We start from the raw sequence: 14,258 nt of genomic DNA on the forward strand, positions 1-14,258 counted from the left end.
GACACAATTTATGGAGAGTGTTGAAGATGGGTTGAACACCCAAGAAATGGATGATTGCAGCCATGTTCTCGTAACATCACTCATGGAGGAGTTGGAAGCACATGTTGCTACTACTCTTAGCCACTTGTCTAACATGTGCGGGCCACCAAATGCTTCATCCACTAATATCGATCAGCAAGATTGCAATGTTTTGGAATTGTTGCAAGTACCTCAAGAAAATGTTTCTATCACCTGTGTGCATGGGGGGGGACTTTTGTGAACTATTCCAACTCCTTGATCCTTACCTCAACCCAATTCATCAAAAGTCTCCAAGCCAAGAATGCAAAGAAGGCTAAGATCGAGAAGCAAAATGAGGCAAAATGAAGATTGCGAGACCAAAAGAGACAAGAGAACCAAGCTCTTGTTGAATCTCGCAAGTGACAAAAGGAAGAAGATAAAGCTACCAAAGAGTCTAGGAAGAGGTGGGAAGCACAACAACTTCAATTTGAGAGAGAGCTTTGGGTAGTATTGTGGGAGGATGCACCATCGGCAAGCAACTTAACTACCTTACATGTGCCTACAATGCAAGAGAGGCTAAAGCGTGCACAAGGCTATAAAGCATGAGAGATAAGCAAAGAATGGATGCTATCGGATAAGGATCCTCATTTCAATCCTACTTTATCGAAGTAGAAGCCAAGTAGTCCTATCTAAAGTCTACCATTATTTGCTCCATGAGCTATTTAGGTCTTATAGCATTTTGTAGCTACGTCTTAGAGCATCTTGTAGCTATGTCTTAGAGCATTTTGTAGGAGTTATAGGCCTGTTGCTAGCTAACAATAGTACTTGCAACAACCTTGTGTCTCAATGATGTAAAACCCGACAATTAACTTGTACTCAGATCAACTGCAGCTTAACTTACACTTGAATATTTCGTTTCTTTCTCTATTGCCTTCCTTAATCATTGTCTGGAACAATGCAAATATATTGAGAGAGAGAGCTCATCAATGGCCACAACATGGTGCTTGGCTGCAATCATGTTACTACCCTTCTCCAAGGTCCAAACTTCCTATCTTAATCATCATCTACAATGATGCAAAAGACATTGCAGCATAATGCCACTTGAACAACCAGAAATGAGAGTTACATAAGGTGTGAGAGAGAGAAAGCTCACCAATGAATACACGATGTTGCTTGGCTGCAATCATGCCAACACCCTGCTCCCAAGACCGAACTTTGTTCCAAGAGCCATATATTCTTACAAAGAAGAGGCTCCATGTGCAAGAGCTAGACATAAAATGTTTCATCTACTAACAAAGACCTAAAGAGTGATTTCTGTACAAGCCATAATCCAAGCAACAAAATAGAAGATTGGTCACTTTGTGAACAAAGCACATCATACATACACATTCAAGTGGAGGAGCCTTTCTGTAACAAAAGAATTACTAGTTTACCACCATTGATCTGTTACCATTAGAAACTGTGTTCCCTGCAAGTGCCACAAATATTTGCATCAAACTGCATGACATTTGCTAATTCAATATGCAAACCCCACACCTGTAAATTGCTCGGAAGATAAAGTAGGTCTACAGTAAGGTCTTCCTTTAGGTTTCTTCTTGCAGGCTTTACCCTTTGCTAGCAATTCGAGTCAAAGAAGGAATAATCTGGTTGCGATAAAAGGCGGTTCCTTAGTCTCTCTATGTACGCAATAGCAAAACATTGGACGCCTTCATTCTGGCAATGAATCAATTACTGGCGGCACATGTTGGAGCCTGGCAACCATGGCAGAGTTGGAGGATGCTTGGTTTCCCATGGCTTCACCTGCAAAACAACGAAGGATGAGAAGCAAAAGGAAGGATTCGTGATCAGTACAGAAATGGCGGTTTTCCAAAGGGACATGTACATGCATATGCCTACATGCAATTGATATGGCTTGGCACTGTCACTATATTGGAGTGACAGTGCCACTTGGCAAGGCACGACCCTTCATAGAAAGGGGGGGAGCCATGCCCCAAAACTCTGGGCCTTTTTTGCCCATCTATTTTTTTTTTTGTATATATGGCTCTAATTACCATGTTGCTTCACCAACTTTTTTGTGGGCCCTAGGGAAGGGTGGGCCTTAGTGGCCATGTGCTCAACCTGGTAGTTTTGACCCAAAAACTGGCAAAAATGGGTGGAGTGCCAATAGATTTCACTAAATAGGCCCCTTTAACATTTGCTCCTTTAATCATTTGATGAGTGTGACTTAAACTTTAACTTTGCCAAGCTTACGTTTGCTTTCTTTTTGCAATGTCGAATTCCCACGGTGCGAGGTAAAGCCGTCCTTATAAATCCGTCGCCAGCTTCCTGGGACAGCATTCATAGCTATTATGCCTCACTGAAGAAGGTGCGAGGTAAAGCCGTCCTTATAAACCCGTGGCCAGCTTCACGGGACAGCACTCATAGCTATTATGCCTCCGTGAAGAAGGTGGTGGACCAATTTACGAGGGCGAATGTAGGCACTCTTTTGGAAGCAAACAAACAGTTTACAGGCAGGTGGAGTTGTAGAGGCCAGCTCGAGCAAAAATGAATATAAGAACAGCCAAAAGTAGCAACATGCGTTGGTCAGGTCAATGTGTGCTGGTATAGTTCCATCTCTCATGCAGATTTCAGCGGGGCTAGCGAGAATTTATTCCTAAGGTTTTACCAGCAGCAAAGATTTCCATTCTAGGGTTTCAGAAACAGCAAGACATATAAGCAAGGATGATTGTTGGCCTGAATGGGGGCGGCCTACCCCCTGCACCCGTGGTGGCAGCTGCTCAGACAGCTTGCCAAGTGCGCTGTGCAGGTTGTCGGGGCATCCTCAATGTACCTGCAGGCATCATTGAATTTCGTTGCCCCAAATGCAGGCTCCCACAAATGCTTCCACCAGAGCTACGGCAGCAAGGCATCGGGCCACAAGGCATCGATTCTTCGAAAATACAGCTTCCTTGTGCCAATTGTGGAGCCTTGCTGAATGTCCCTCAGGGTCTGGAGAGATTTATATGCCCTCAATGCAGGGTTGAGCTTGCTGTTGACTTGAGCAAATTGCAGAATTACCTGAGCTCTCGTGGACTAGGCAATCTAGGTGGCAAAGCACTAGACTTTCCTGATGTCTTTGCAGGTCACAAAGAAGGATCGATACCTCCCTATTGGAAAGTTCCTGCAGAGGTGGAAGAAGTCAACGAGGTACTGTCATGTTCATATGAAATTTTGAATGTGTTATTTTGTAGAGTCCCAATTGAAAGTTGGCACAAAGACCTCTGTTTGAAGGGGTGCTACTAATTCCAGAAGGAAGTTTTATAGTTGTGCTTATGACATGATATTTGGCACTCAATGTCACTTCTTTAGTTACTATTTTCATAGGATGCCTTTGTGTATTGCATTTGCTGCCTTTGCAGCATTCAAAAAGGCCTTGTAAAATGAATGCAGAGCTTTGAATTAACTAAAACTGTTAGAATTTACCAACTCTATGGGCAATGCTCAACGTTTTAGTTGTTTAGTTTGTAGTGTGAACACAACGAAAGTAATAAGTTGCGTCACTACATTTAGAGTTAGTACTAGAGTTGGTTGAGTTGAGTTAGGCGTTGGGTCTACCTTAGACATAAGTTGTACTTTTATTCTGTTACTTTTCAGTTGAGTAAGTATACACTCCATTTTCAGCTCACACATTATCTACTGATCACTCTCTCATTTCTCTCTGCTCCATAGCTGGCTGCATTTCTCACATTTGGTATCAGAGTAGCTCGTACATGTGAATTCTGAACAGCCATTGTCAGCCAATGCTGCTCCGCCAAGGTCCTGTTATTGCCAGCTAGCTTGTTAGCTTGAGAGAGAACTTCAGCTGCCAGTCTTCGTTCATGTGCCACTAGTACCGCTAGTGCTGCCACCCAGCACGCTTGCTTAGCCTGCGCCACCATTTGCAGCGCTACCCCAAACTATTCCTACATACATTGCCCTAGCCTCCCCTAGTACTGCCATCCAATCTACTTGTTCCTCTGCCTGCAACTGCCGCCACCCAGTGCTGTCCCACAATGCAGATGCCTGCATTGCATCCACTTGTAGCTGCCGCTGGCATCTTCTTGTACTCTAGCTCGTGCTCCCAACATTTGGGGCTTTTGTTGATTTTCGCTCTTGGAGTTCAAGTTGATAACCAATTTGAAGAAATTTCCCAATTTCTTCAATATTCTTGCTGAAAATTTGGGGCTTTTGCAATTTTTGGGTCCGGCATGCATGCCAAGGCAACATTTCATTGAGTTTCAGATTTTAAGTTGAACATTTCTTCAATTTCTCGAAATTTCTTTGGAGAGATTTGGGGTTCGCTTGGCACGCATCCTAAGGCAGGAAATAGGTGCTACAGCAGAATTATCCCGATGTTCATGTCAGATTTGGTAGAGAAATTTATAAAAATTTGGAAATTGCAGTAAAATTTGGGGATTTTCAGCATTAAGGTGCTGAAATTTGTATTAGGTATGCACTTCGAGGCAAATGCAGCTGTACAACACTGAATTGTTGTAAATTGCAGATTAGGTACTAATTTGTGCAATGTTGGTACACTTTTGGAGGCATTTGACAGTTTTGTAATTGCATTAAGATCCTGCATTGGAATTTTGGTACTTGGGAGAGTACATTTGACACTTCAGCTTAGGAGTGTTTGGTTCTTGAATTTGTGCATTTATTTGCAACAATGGAAAATCAGGAAATTAGAGATCACAATAACATTTTGGGAGTCCTCGCCTAGGAGGATAAGATGGATGGCACCAACTATCCCTTGTGGAGTTTCATGGTGTGAAATTTTCTTATTGCAAAGGATCTTTGGGGCTATGTCATGGGTGATGGCTTGCACCTCAAACACCTCAGGCGGTGCTAGAGGATAGCTAGATGCCCTTGCTGTTGCCCTCACTTCTTGTACAATAGATCAAAGGAGATGGGATTGGAAGGGTGCACAAGCTTTATCATTGATTGCTTTGTTAGTCAAGAGGGTGATTACACCATATTTGGTCATGCAAGATCTCTAAAGTAGCTTGGGATGTCTTGGAAAGCATGTTTGCTGCCCGAATGAATCAAGAATTTCTTACTTGCAGAGAGAATTGGCTAATGTGCATATGGATGAGGGTGATAGCATGATCAATCACCTTACATAGTTACATGACTTACGTGAGTAGTTGCTGAATATTGATGAGGTTATTTTGTATGAAGAGATGGTGAATATCACTCTAAATTCACTTTCAAACTCTTATCTTGGGTCACTCCTCATTGAATTTGTATTTGAAGCGGTTACAACCACCTATTACATTTGTGGAGTTGGAGGGCTTTTATTATAAGAGGAATAGACTTGGAATAATATTGCCATGTGTTTAGGTGATGTAGGCATGTTCTCTAAGTACAAATGCAAGGGTAAAGCAAAGCAAATATGTGAAAGTCTAGCCCAAAGTTGATGTGGGACATGTTAGAGATCATAGCCTGTTTGGAGGGCAGCTGCACAGTCGGACCAGCAGGGCAGCTGGACAGTCGGACTGTGCAGTCGGACTGCCACGTGGCAGTCCGACTGCCTGCAGCCAACCTATTTTCTGGTTGCGCCCTATTTCCTGGCGCCCTATTTCCTGGCAGATCTCGGCTATTTATACCCGATACTTTCAGCAGTCTGGACACACTTCTCTGACGCAGATTACAGACCGGTGACGCGCAGTTTCTGTCTCTGTTCACAGATTTCAGACAGTAGACAGTGCAGACTGCAGCAGACTTCGAGGTGGACAGCAGGTTGCATCGTCGAGGTGGAGACACGCAGTCTAGCGCACTGCGCCCTTGTATATCTTTGTATTCAGCATTCTTTATACAGCAGATCTTCATTGTCCACTGTCTCTTTCTCTCCCTTCTCTCTCTGCGTTCTCTCTCTCTTAGTCCTACGCTTCCGCACCGCTGCATTCTGACAGGACAGCCATCTAACAAGGCTTCCCAAGACATAGAAAAGGCATAGAAAAAGGGGAAATGCCACTATTATAAGAAACCTGGACATTATATTGAAGAGCGCAGAAAAAGATTGGCCAAAGAGTAAAAGAAAGACTTTGGTTTGGCCATCCAAGAGACATTGACACCAAAATCTTTTGATGGTGATATTATAGTCAACTTTGTGACATGCAATTATGACACTTCCATGACTGATTTTGCATTTAATATTGCTGAAACATACCATATTTGGTACTTTGATAGGGGGGCGTCTACGCTCATAACTTCATGGAAGTGTTTGTTTATGTCTTTGCATTCAGCCCTTGCAAGAAAGTGTGTTATTGGTGCAAATAACTACAGTTATGATGCTTGTGGCATTGGTTTAGTGCTGATTACTATTGCAGATGGATTAAACTTTATACTTTTAGATGTATTGTTTGTACCTAGTGTTGAGCTAAAAATGCATTAGTTTGACTTAAACAGCCTTAAAATACGCTTAATTAATGAAGCAACCATCTTGTTTTAAAAAGAAATGCAATCCTAGAGAGTTATTATGTTCCATATACAAAACCCTAATTTGGATGCCTCAAACTTTCTATAAATAGTTATGTAGCCCACCCTTCTCCCTCAATCTCCGTTTTGTAGGTTTTAGGAGCTATATCTATGCTACCTACACTCAGTTCGTGGAGGTCTTTGCGGTCAAAGCTTTCCCCCAACCATCTACTACCATCTGGCGTCAGATTCCAGCCTTTTGTTGAGAGTCATCTCTTGCCACATCTGCAGTGCCACGTGGCAGCAGTCAGACTGTCCGATGTGATTAAATGTAGTCGACCTGGTCATTACGGGTCATTTCTGAGGCATTCTTTTCAGCCTTTATAAGGCTAAGTTTCCAGCAGATTTCCACACTTGTATCTAACAGATTTCAGTTTGCTAGTGATGGAGATTGCACTCGGGGCTGACGGAGATTGAGGTCCTCGAGGTGGAGACATATGCATATATTTTCTCCATATAATTCTGCATTCTTATATAGCATTCTTCACTGCAGATTTTCTGTGTTTCACTGTCTCTCTCTCTCTCTCTCTTTCTTCTCTCTCTGTTTACTCTGTCACGGTCATTCGCTTCCACATTGCTTCACTCTGATATGGTATCAGAGCATTGAAATCCTGTATTCCATGCTTGGACGAAGCACATAGAGATCCACTATTACTTCATCAGGGAGAAGCTTCCGGATGCGGCCATTGATGTGGAATATTGTAAGACTGAAGACAATCTTGTAGATTTGTTTACGAAGGCACTTCCCCAGGCTTTACTTCATCGACATTCCAGATCCCTCCGTCTATTGCCTTGTCCAAGATCTGAGAGGGGGTGTTGAGTGTCATCTCTTGCCATGTCAGCAGTGCCACGTGGCCGCATCGGACTATCCGACTGCAGTCCGATTGCAGTTGGTTGCATTAAATGCAGCTGACTTGCTCATTACGGGTCATTTCAGAGGCATTCTTTTCAGCCTTTACAAGGTTGAGTTTCCAACAGACTTCCACACTTGTATCTGTCAGATTTCAGCTTGCTGGTGACGAAGACTGCACTCGGGGCTGACGGAGATCAAGATCATCGAGGTGGAGACATACGCAGATATTTTCTTTGGACCTGTGTATAATTCTGCATTCTTATACAACATTCTTCACTGCAGATTTTCTTTGTTTCACAGTCTCTTTCTCTCTCTTCTCTCTCTGTTTTCTCTTTTTTACGGTCATTCATTTCCACATTGCTTTACTCTGACACCTTTGTCTCCACTCTGTAGTTGTCGCTTGGTGTTGAGAAACCCTTCACCCCTTCACCCGCAATTTGCGTTTTTGCGTTTAGGGTTTGCAGCCCCAAAAAAGGGCGCCATCCTAGACTGACTATGCCTATTTATAGACCACTCTCTCATTTATTCCTTACGGCTGATTCATTCAGTCCGTCACCTCTTTTCTCTAGCCTCTCCACTGCCCTCACACCCCTTTAGGAGGACATTGCGGTTCGTGATTCGTGGCTGTCTTCATCATCTTCCTTGTGCTATGGTACCCTTGTTTCCATGTATCACATTCACTCCATGATTCAGAACTTTATCATTCCATTCATTAGAGTTTCTTCTCTCTTCTCTTCTCTTCTCCATGTTTGCCGAGTTCACTCCGTGTTCCTCCTCGCCAACCCTATTGTCTCGCTGGTACGTCATCTTTTGACATGGTATCAGAGCCAGTTCTACTCAAACAGTGGCAAAGATCCTCCACTCCAATGAAGGCAAAGACCGGTGGCGGGTTCGGGATCCACTTCTCTTATTCTTCGGCTGTATCAAAAACTCGTTTTTGCAGGTTTCAGGTGTTTTCAGCTTGCTGCCCACAACCCTTTTGCGGAGGACATTGCAGTCTCAGCTGTCCCTTGCTGTCATCTACATTCTGGCACCTGTTTCAGCCTTCCACCCGTAGTTTGCAGCTGTTTATAGCATAACAACTATTGCTGATCACTCTCCATTCAGGAAACAATCTCGTTTTTGCAGATTTCAGGTATTTCAGCTTGCCGCCCACACCCCGGACGTAGAGGATATCGCGGTCCAAGCTGGCCATTGCTGTCTAGAACAGTCTTGCGTCTATTTCCAGCCTTCACGCAGTTTGGAGTTGATTCTAGCCAGGTGATTGCTGTTCCTGTGCAGACCTGCTGCCATACAGCTTGCCACGTCATCACAATCCTGCTGCTTGCGTTTTTAGTCTTCCTCTCTCCTGCAGGCTGTCCTTCTTGCGTTTTTAGTCTTTCTCTCACTTGTTGCCTGCGTTTTTTAGCATTTCTCTCTCCTCACCTGCATTTTTCTACTGGTTGCAATGGTTCATGGTGGTTGACCTCTTTCTTCTTCAGCAAGGCACACTGGTATCCATGGCTTCTTTACCAATAGATGACCAGACTACTTGGTGCTCCTACTGTGGCATCACTGGACACACCACCAATGCTTGCCGACTTTGACCTTTGCTCCCCACCCCCTTTGGAGTACATGCATCTTCCACCAGGCACTCCTTGTGCCACCTCTCCTTTCTGGGCCACAGAGATCGTTCTGTATCGGCTATCAAAGTACTATGCTCAAGGCCATAAGATGCATCCAATGCGCATTACGTCCTTTCGAGCACCTAGAGGATTGATTGGCACTATGATCTCTTGGAGATCGTTGCAATGCCAGCAACAGTCTTCTCCCACCTATTTTCGGGTATAGTGGCTACCACGGCCCGCAGTTCTACAGTCCGCTTCATCAAGAGACAGTGATTGTTTGATACCGTCTCCTCGTCAGTCCGCTCCTTCGAGAGACAATGGCTATTGGATTCCTTCCTCTTCTTCGGCGACCCAGTTTGCTCCACTGAGAGACCGCGACTATTGTCCACCTCTTGCCCCACCCTTCCCCTCCCTCGACTACTCAGGTTCGAGAGGCTATCTCTGGGAGCTCTTCAGCATCCCCGATACCTTCTTCGGCACGACCGGCGGCACTTTCTTTATCATCAGACATTTTGGAGTCCGTGATCCATGAGTTTTTAGATTTCCTATCTACTTCAGAGGGGGATGTTATTTTTTTGCCCTCAGAGGGGGCATGCACTTCTTCGACTTCAGCGGGGGACCCTCCACCTCCCACCTCATAGGGGAACCTACTCCACCTGAAGTTCTTCACCCATCCTCTACTTTCTTGGGGTGGCTGTCTTCGACCAGTCATCTCTTCTACTGATACCTGGGATCTTTAGGTACCACCTAGATCGGAACCTCAGAGGTTTAGCCACGACTTGGTGACGAGGCCTTCATATTCCTTCCAGCATGGTTGCACGGACCTAGTGGCTTCTCTCCCGAGGTTGAGTTTCAGATTCTCCAATTCACTCTGTCTACTGTTCATTACTGTAGGTTCCCTTTCTGGTGGAGATCTTGGATCTTAGGAATCCTCTACATTTTCTTCCACCTCTACATCTTCGTGCCTTGGTCAATTGGTTAGCTTGGAGCCACCTCTCGAGATCAAGTACAGGCATATCCTTATGGTTCTCGGCACCACACAAAGTCTGACATTCCTCCTATGCATTGCATGTTTTACTCATCTTTGTAGTAGGGTACTTGGGCAAGTGAACAATTTTTCCACGAGGGACATTGTCCAAGTGACCCCTGCTGCATGAGTATTCTTCAACATGTAGTATTGCATCTCCACCTCACTCTTCTTTTGTTTCCCTTTTTGGGCTTGAGAAGGGGTGTTGAGAAACCCTTCACCCTTCACCCGCAATTTGCGTTTTTGCATTTCTGCGTTTTACGTTTAGGGTTTGCAGCCCCAAAAAGGGGCGCCATCCTAGACTGACTATGCCTATTTATAGACCACTCTCTCATTCATTTCTTACGGCTGATTCATTTAGTCCGTCACCTCTTTTCTCTAGCCTCTCCACTGCCCTCACACCCCTTTAGAAGGACATTGCGGTTCGTGACTGTCTTCATCATCTTCCTGGTGCTATGGTACCCTTGTTTCCTTGTATCACATTCACTCCATGATTTAGAACTTTATCATTCCATTCATAAGAGTTTCTTCTCTCTTCTCTTCTCTTCTCCATGTTTGTCGAGTTTACTCCATGTTTCTCCCCGCCAACCCTACTGTTTCGCTGGTACTTCATCTTTTGACACTTGGTACCTTGGAGTTGTTGCCTATAGTAAGATTGCTATGTTTGATGATGACCTCATCATCCAATGATGTCGCCATTAATTTGGAGTTGCTGCTCTGACTCTCTCTCTCCTCAGTGTGCTATGTTTGTATCTAATAGTTGTCGCTCAATTTTTTTCTCTCCTACACTACCGTTTGCATAAGATCTAGCCTTCCTTGGCTGTGTTTGCTGTTGTTCGACACATAAAGGCTGCCTTGCTGCGATTTAGGATCCATTTGAAGTTTCAAGTACAACACACTCTATAGCTCATAACCTTTGTTTTGAACTCAGAGACACGAGAGTTCGAGGTTTAGTATTCATTGTATAGTGTGTTTATTGAATGAGCACTCTATATTCAATATTCATTCACTTGATTATTCATTGTATTCATTGTCTTTGAGTTACCCTAACCTTAACCCTAATTGTATTTTGTGTTATTAGTGCTTTGTCCGATTGGTTTTGTGTTTTTTGTGTTTAAAGCATTTCTTCACATGGTATTAGAGCTAGCAGGTACTCTATGAGAAACCTTGGCCTTTGATCAGAAAGCTCATTTGAAAAAATAGGGACAACAAAAGGGTTAGACGAATTCAAACACATTCACAACACCGCTTCAGTCTCCATAACCAAACATAGACAAAAATAATCAAGAGTGGGTCTTTCAAATTGCTACTCCTTGATCTAACAGAGAACTATCGGACTACCATGGAGTCCATAGACCATATCAAATTTCTGCTGTGTTAGAGTATGATCTCATTCTTATGTATAGAGTTTAGCGGGAGGTTGAAGGTAAGCTTGAGTTTTCTCCTTTAAATTCGATGCACAGAACTAATGGGCTTGTAGGACCTTTAGAATCTCCACTATGGACAGCCATCTGCAAGTGGAACATAGCTTGGATTACAATTACTTCCAGAATACTTCTTTTCTCCAATGCGAGGTATGAACCCTATTATTTCAGATTCCATGCCAACAGATTCTATATTTTTTGTTGGATCGGGGGATGCTTGTCAAGAAGGGACTTTTTAAAATAAACTTTGGTCTGTGGGTAATGAGGAAGACATATATATCTTTATGAACTAAAAACTAGGTAAGAAGCTAAAAGAAGAACTTGTAAGTATTCCGTCCCTTCCTTTTCGTTCAAATGATTTTAATTCTCATGGCCAATATGGAGTAGGTGCATCTTCATCAAATGCATTTAATGGACAAAAGGAACCCATCATGTTTCCCACAACATCCATCACAAATCCATTCAGGCTCCTAACCATCCCTCCCTCATCTTCGGTTGCTTCTTCCTTGCCGCTTTCATTCAGTGCATCACATTATTGCTATAAATCACAGAGGGGGGGTTCTACACATTCACACATAAACTTAGGATATATACATACCCGTTTTTGCGTGGTGTACTAGTAACGGAGGCTCGACCTCCCACATACACTTTTGAGTTCTCTCTCTGGGATTGCATCCTAGACATACTGGAGTGTGGATTGTTTGGTATTGTAGTTTTTCTCTATGGCATTATCTAGTGGACCACCCGGTCATTCTATTGTGCCCCAGTCGACATTTGGACGAGGCTATTGTGTCTAGTGCCTTCACCTACACCTATGGTATCATATGGATCTATGACTATTTCAGTATCTCCGCAGCAATCGGCACTCATTGGATATCAACAGCCCATTTTTGCCTATCCATCATCACCTCCTCCTTCTTATCCACCAATAGTACCACCATCTTACCCTTCCCCTTATCCCATCTATCCATCTTCACAGACGCCTTATGGTTCTAGTTCCTCATCTACCAAGCATGCTTTTAATGACAATACTTGTTTCAATGGGTCAAACTACACCACTTTGTCAAATATGATGAAGCATGTCTTAGACTCTCAGAACCTATGAGATTTAGTGCAGGGTTTGGAATCCCAACCTGATTCTGTTATTGTTCCATATGAGGTTGTTCAGTCATGGAAGGTTCATAATGCCTTTGCTATTTTCGAGCATATGCAAGGCTTATTGCTTGAGTTTCACTCTCAATATTAGCACTTCGAGTTTGCGTCCAAGCTTTGGGCATACTTGACTGACCACATGTGGCTCAAGATAGGACCTATCGCATCAATTTGGATCATGAGCTCCGATACTTTAAAATCACAAGCAAGGATAATTAGGTGTCAAATATCCAAGATTAAGTGATAATGTTTGCATTGTAGTTTATGTGAATTTTATGCTTGTTGTAATTAGTGCTTAATCAAGTTATTACCACCCTTTTGGAGAAGAAAGGTTGGTTTCATCTATCTCTGCTATCCGTTGGACTACACCCTATTACACCTCCTCTTTGCTAACTCTACTACCTCAGACAAGAGAGGAAAGTTCTTGGAGTGTGCACCAAGTCATCCAACTTTTACTCACTCTCCTGTGGGGCAGCTGCTCTTTCGACTTGCTCAGTGTCAAGGACTTGTAATGCTATCAAATATGAAGTCTCAACTTGGTGGCTTGTAAGAATTGGAGTTGTAGATGCATTGTCCATCATTGCTCAACGAGTCAACCTGCCTTTGTTGATTTTGGCCTTTGTGCCCTTGTGTCTATCTAGCATAAAAATGTACTCTAGTTGGTGTTGTCTTCATCTCTACTTAGCCATGCACCATCCTTGGTGCTTTGCCTCGCTTCTTTGAGATCAAGATGTACCACTTTCCTTGTCTTGAAAGGAAGTTTATTGCTGGCATGTTCTAGGACATTTGATTGCTAGATGGCCCATGATCTTGCAAGAGAAACTTTGTCTAGGAAGACTTGAGTGTGAAACTAGTTGAACAAGGAAGTCTTCGTGAATGGAAGGAATTTTGATGGTCCGAGGAAGGGCATTAGGGATCCTATAGGGACAATTACCCTGACCAACGGGTATCAATGGGACCCTTTGAGACAATGTTGACAAAGGTTCTCTCTATATGACATTGCCAAACATGCGCCCAATCTCAAATGGGTAAAGGGTGAAGTACTCTGCAAGCCTTGGAAAGTAGTGTTAGCATGCCATTTTGTTTTGTTAGGTAGTTGTCTTCTGGCTCTGAGCTCTATTAGAGTTTGAGGGAGACATTGGAGCTTTGATTGTCTTTTCCATTCAGTTTTGTGTCCTTTCTTCCTCAAATGAGTTTTAGGTGTGTTTAGTAGACATTTCTCCTTGCTTTGCTAGTTGCTGCTAGCTCCAGACATCAATGATCAGCCCTAGAGTGCCATGTCAGCATTTTTGCATTGCCAAATGGCTGGTTGGCCAGTTTTTTAGCAGGCCAATTGCATATTTTGGGGCAATTTGTAGGTCGGTGAGATTTGGAGGACTTTGGCTATTTATAGCTAGTCTGTTTGGGGCAAGTTATTATCTTTTGCCAAGTTGCACACTGCATCTCCGTCTCCAATGTTGCCATCATTGTCTTCAACCTAATTTGGTGTCCTCATTGATGCTTTGGGCTGCGTGCAGGGACTGATCAGTCCATCATTGTATTTAGCATTCTTTCCAGATTCAGTGCAGATTTCTCTTTCATTCTTGGTGTTTGCCTTGCTAGATGATTTCTAGCCCCCGGTGTGACCGCAATTTTTTTCCGATTGCCGGACTACCATGTCAGCATTTCTGCAACTGCATTTACTGTAGTTGGCTTCAGCTGTT

The 14,258-nt window shown here is 43.5% G+C and overlaps 1 protein-coding gene across 9 annotated transcripts in view; it reads left to right on the top strand.

Annotated features, from left to right (window-relative positions):
* The first annotated feature begins 2,284 nt into the window (after nt 1–2,284).
* The window catches only part of EMB1135 (RING/FYVE/PHD zinc finger superfamily protein), a 185,623-nt gene continuing 173,649 nt past the window's right edge, over nt 2,285–14,258 (top strand). For 4 of the 9 annotated variants that reach the window (XM_087683154.1, XM_087683152.1, XM_087683153.1 and 1 more), the window contains exon 1: nt 2,285–3,183. In XM_087683154.1, the coding sequence (XP_087539280.1) occupies nt 2,719–3,183 (465 nt within the window). In that variant the 5' untranslated portion in view covers nt 2,285–2,718. The remainder of the gene's footprint in view (nt 3,184–14,258) is intronic. The other 5 variants (XM_087683150.1, XM_087683149.1, XM_087683148.1 and 2 more) reach the window with 3 other exon arrangements.

This window comes from Lygodium microphyllum, chromosome 8 (assembly GCF_053477565.2).
Source record: "Lygodium microphyllum isolate KBCC chromosome 8, Lygodium_microphyllum_v1.1.10, whole genome shotgun sequence".
Lineage (NCBI taxonomy): Eukaryota > Viridiplantae > Streptophyta > Polypodiopsida > Schizaeales > Lygodiaceae > Lygodium > Lygodium microphyllum.